The 5,597-nt window shown below is 39.7% G+C and overlaps 1 protein-coding gene across 1 annotated transcript; it reads left to right on the plus strand.

Annotated features, from left to right (window-relative positions):
• The first annotated feature begins 482 nt into the window (after window positions 1–482).
• Window positions 483–2,012, plus strand: LOC110505268 (homeobox protein Hox-D1-like). The gene is made up of 2 exons (XM_021584398.2): window positions 483–1,144; window positions 1,248–2,012. Exons 1-2 carry the CDS (start codon window positions 580–582, stop codon window positions 1,586–1,588), a joined length of 906 nt encoding a protein of 301 aa, XP_021440073.1. The 5' UTR covers window positions 483–579; the 3' UTR covers window positions 1,589–2,012.
• The last annotated feature ends 3,585 nt before the right edge of the window (window positions 2,013–5,597 follow it).

Raw genomic sequence — 5,597 nt, forward strand, 5'->3', positions numbered from 1 at the left:
ATACATTTTACTGCTTCCCTGTTAAAGTATCATATGGGCCTATAAATAAATATGATTTTGTCATTATTGATTATCGTTACTAGTAGTACAGGCCCTAGTAGGAGTAGTTTTTTGTTATTGTTATGGTAGTAGGCCTAATCGTAGTAGTGGTGGTAGAGGCATGCCAGCGCGTCTTTTACATTTTCACACATAAAACGGCTAATAATGATTACAATTACAATTACATCCTGTTTACTTCACAATAACTTTAAACATGAGCTTATATACACATTATAACACAAACAATGATTATTGTTATGACGTACATGACTGTATATGCGTCATTTATATGAAAAGTACTTGGGAGTTAGTCCATGCACATCCTTGCCGGTCCGTAGGGAACGAAGTTAAGTGCAGCTCACTTGGGTGCTCCACTTTGTGGCCCTGATTGGATAAAAGGGGCCCAGACCACGCCTGCTCAGTAGTGGGTCATATTTACATGTTGGGCCAGGAAGTACAGTAGGCTAACTAATGAGGACAAGGGGCGCTGGAAATCATTAACCTCTGGTGGATTTACAACGCCGATTTACAAGGGCCAACATGAGCTCGTATTTAGACTTCTACTCGGAAGGCGACATGATGCCATTGCCTGTGAAATTCTGTCACGACGAACACAAACCAGGGACACTTCAGTACCACGGGGAGATAGTTGGGAGACTTTCGTCAGGTATGCTGGACCACCAGAGCAGCAGTCGGTCGATATCAGGAGGAGTGCATCATCAAGGTGTGTTTAAGGTGCCACGCGATAGCGACGCATCTGTATCTGATGGCAATTACGTGGATCAGGGACTTGCTTATAATTTGGCATATGGATGCTACAACGACGTGGAACAGAACAGGGTGCATACCCAGTGCGTGAACTCGGCATATTCAGGAAACGGTCCTTTCCCCAGCCATCCCACAGAGACGTACTACCACGATATTAGAGAAACAAACCAGCAGTGGCAGAGCATAAAGATATCGCGAGGATTCGTCAATGCCAGTCATCAGAATGCATCACCATCCCATGATAATTATCCAAGAACTGGTCCTAGGCAAGAGGAGCCGCAAGTTTTGGCAAATACATTTGACTGGATGAAAATCAAAAGAAGCAACCCCAAAATCAGTAAGTAAATGCTACTCTATAATTGAAAAACAAAACATATAATTGATTAACTTTAACTGACTATAAAGACTCAACCTGACATTGTTATTTGACTATTTTACAGGTAAAGCTATTGAATATGGATTATCGAACGCCGGATCAATTCCAAGAACAAATTTCACAACCAAGCAGTTAACAGAATTAGAAAAAGAATTTCATTTCAACAAGTATCTCACCAGGTCAAGAAGGGTTGAGATAGCCCATAGTTTGCACCTGAATGAAACCCAGGTGAAAATATGGTTTCAAAACAGAAGAATGAAACAAAAGAAGAGAGAGAAAGAAGGCCTTACTGGGATGTGCGTGCCTCCCATATCGAAGAACTCGGACTCGTCCCCATCATCAGAACTCAACTCTCCAGTTTCATCCCCTCCCTGCTCCCCCATCACGCTCTCCCACAGCGGATAACTGGAGGGGTTGAGCACATCATTGTGGTTTACTCAGATTTCTGTTGTCACCTTAGGCTTTTCTTATCTGTTGTAAATAAGATACACCCACTAATTGCACTAATGTCTTTTATGATATTAAGAATTAACACGGTGCCTTTTGTTAAGTTATCTGACTGAGGGAAAGTTCCAACATGTTGTGAATGAAATTGTTTGTGAAGTTTCAATCAAGGGCCACTGTTGTGTCTTGAACTATAATTGCCTTACTTATTGATGACTGATCGAAGCGTTACACTGAATTAACCAAATATTAAACCAAATGCCTTATTATGTAAAGATTAGGTTTATAAAATCAAGTGTGAATCAGACATTTGCAGGGGCAAGCCCCGAAGTGTTAGAAGTGATGCAATGCAATTGTTAATAAAATGTCAATTAAGTTTACATCATTCTCAAACTACTCTCCGACTTCTATCATGAGCTATGCAGTCTATTTAACTACCCATGTACTGTATGTCTATGTCACCCTGAATTAACCAAATATGTTTTATTTAAAAGCCATGGTGTATGCTCAGGATATTTCTTCAGTCTGCTGAAGAATGCACTAACGCTCAGGTTTAAATATACGATTGTTGAGTATAATAATAGCATCATTGAAGAGTCACTGCAGTTATACCATTTGAAGTGACAGCAATTAATAAAATACACATAACTCATGTCGACATTCACGTTTTATTTAGTCTCAGATTGAAAACGCACCTTTCATGAATGTCAATTTTGCAAATGGTTTGTCCATTTTCAACTACAAACAAAGTTCCGTGTGTGTCAAAATGTGTTTACAAACCTGTACTGTGTTGCTCACGCAGAGTTTGTGTGGCAAACGCATTACAACTAAAGGCTAATGTTAGGACTACACCCCCTACCCATCTTTTATTTTACAATGAAAGCTTCTGACCCTTGTCAGAACAACATAAAGTCTTTTAAAGTCTTTGATTACTAGAGTTGTGGTAAGGATTAAGCTACCTAGAATTAACATGCAAACACTAAGCGAAAAGTGGTCGGCAACCCTGGGTTTTCTTCATAGCCTCTTTGATATCCAGTACTCACATTTGAGGAACGGAAGGACCGTGGCCCTCCAGGAGGAAGCTTGTGTAGATCGAACAGTGGGGAACTCGCTAGGGGTACCGGGTCACCACAAGTTCAACCCAACCCAATGAAAACACACGCAAGCACGTGTGCGTTATGTGAGAGTTGAATAAGTTCTTCCCGGCTCATCGAGGAGCAAGTGACTATGGATATGACGTCAGATAAGTATTTATTTCTTCTGCAAACTGACCAAATTGAGAAAGAAAACATACACGAAAACAAATAAAACATAAAAAGAAGGTAACAGTGTGTCAAAGGTCTGCCTTACTCTGGTAAATTCATCAAGTTGAAATCTGACCAACGAAGCTCTAGCTAGCCCATTTCCCGTCGTGCAAGCCAAGTCTATGAATGGCCTTGTTCATGTTCACAAATTATTAATGAATCTGTACCATAGGCCTACCAAGGGATGGACATGTAATGCAACCATTCGAGAATTTGATTTAATAGGAGTTATATTCACTCTTCTAGAGTTGGGATGCTGAGACACAACGGCCTAGGTGAGGTAAAAGATTGTAGGCTACTCAACAATGGGCTGTAGCATGATCAAACTTTTTGTGAGGATGCACTGATTGCATTTTCCTTTTGTGGTAAAAGAAACACAGCATGTAATGTCAAAATGACAGGTGTGATTTGAGTTGGGGTGCATATTCAGTTATCTTAAGATCACATAGCCACCAGTTTCACTCTGTAGCATGATGTAGTTGTCAGAAATGCAAATAATGAAGACCAATAGTTACAGGCCAAAGCCTAGCCTATAGTTCGATCTTTTAACTATACTGCAAACATCCTCCTCTATTATGTCAGCTTTGGACAAGGTTTGCAATGAGCACTTATTTGCATTTATACACATCCCTGTCAAATAATAGAGTTGTCAATCTATGCATTTCCACTGATCTTTTACTGTTAATAAAAAAGGTATTCATGAGATTTCTAATATATGAATCTCTTATTTGATAGTTCTGATATGATAAACTATTGCTATATGTAACCCAACCAGGGCAAATCTAAAGCGCATAACCAAAAAGGCGCTTCCATTACACAGTTACCTGGAGAATAACTTAGTGATAATGCAGAAATGGGGGTCATGTACTGTATAAGCCTTAATATATAACGCTTGCCTTGTCTATAATGCTTCCTATTACAAGTGCCTTTCCCTTTGCTGATGCCAATATGGATCTCCTTGATGGCGTTTTCGGTATGAAATTATGACTGAATAAATTGCATCTTCATTTATCTTCCAAACCTTCTGTGCTGACTGCGATACCTGGCTCTCAGCTCTTCTTCTCATAATTATATTAGTCCTCTACCACACCAAGAAATGGATTACTCTGGAAAATGAACCTGGCTTTGCTATAAATTACACCTATGGATTCTGAGAAATGTGTTATTTTGTTTAAAATAGTCCCTAATGTAATTAGTGTTGTAATTCATGGAGAGCTACAAGTGTGCCTATTACAGTAACAGGGTCTGGAATTTAATCTGTCTGCGGGATAAAGAATGACCCTGTGTGCTTTTCATTTGTAATGTTAGACACATTATTTCAGTAAAATAGTCTGTGACCATTAGATATGAGAAATTGATTAGTGTACGGACAGCTTTATTCAAGAGTTGGCTTTTTTATTTATTTTTAAGTTAGCAGTCCATCCACGAAAGCAAGTTAAATAATGGGTAATCAAATAACTTATCATACACTGGCTGGTGACACTTTAAGTATCCGTATTAGCTGAGCCTTCTGGTTAGAGAGCCTACCTGTTCTGGCCAGGCCAGTAGATCTCTACCGTCCTGATTTATGTATCTAGGTGGTCATGCTGGTCAAACCTCTTCCTCAGAAATAATTAGCCTACCAGCATTTTAAAAGGCTTAAGGCTGCATTTCATCTGTTTGATGAGTCATTTCAACAATCCAGTGCCAAAGCGAAACAGTATCAGCAGAATTATAGTTAGAGTGAAGATGCTTTTCTAAATTTGAGAGGTTTCGCAAACATGATGCTACTTTCAGTGGCTCGTGAACTTTGAGGTAATGGTTTGAGATGCTACTGAAGACCATGGATGAATTCACAATTGTTTTCGCCCTGTCTCTTGTTGGTGTGGTTACGGATGTGGCGGGAGCCTGTAATCCTCTAAGTCGGAGGTTTCTAATGTGTGGTGGTGTGAAGGCTGCAGCCATTATCATCAAAGTCCAAAACACTGAAAACGGTTGTGATAAACCCCCATCCGTCGGAAGAGATCCCAAGAGTGGATCTGATTGCCTTCAGTAAGAACATGTACCTAAGTGCATGTACTCAGCCCCCTCAAGGACAGGGGATTTGGAATGTGTGATAATGGTTCGGTTTAAAGTGTAGTAGTATCAGGGCAGTACACAGACCTTTCAGGGGGCAGGTGCTCAAAATAAAGAAAGCTAGTTACAGTGCCTCATAAATACATAGCCCCACACGGCTAAGTCATGTTTTCAACAAAATTCACGCAAGCGAAGACGAGCGGGGTACAGCTTTTTTTAAAACTATTATAAATGGGTTATAGCTCCCGTACCAATGTTGTGAATGATACATATATTCATGTCAAAGATACCGGTCAATGCCGTTACACTCAAAAGTTACTTCAACCAGTGAATGCTAGCGATAGCTATATTGATGTTAGCTAATCTACCAGTCTGTCTCAATGAGTGTTTGCAGGCTAATAGCACACCATGCACACATAAACATATATTTTTAAGGTGTATGCAGTAGGTTTATGATGATATCAACGAAGTATGTTGTATCAGACATTTCAAACAACATTCCTAGCTAATGAGAACACAGTCATGGTATTTAATTGAAGAAAATGAACAAGATTTAACAAGGCAAACTTGGGGCTAATTTTAATGGGCACCAACAGAACATTTTCAGGGAT

Source organism: Oncorhynchus mykiss, chromosome 3 (genome assembly GCF_013265735.2).
Source record: "Oncorhynchus mykiss isolate Arlee chromosome 3, USDA_OmykA_1.1, whole genome shotgun sequence".
In the NCBI taxonomy this organism is placed as follows: domain Eukaryota; kingdom Metazoa; phylum Chordata; class Actinopteri; order Salmoniformes; family Salmonidae; genus Oncorhynchus; species Oncorhynchus mykiss.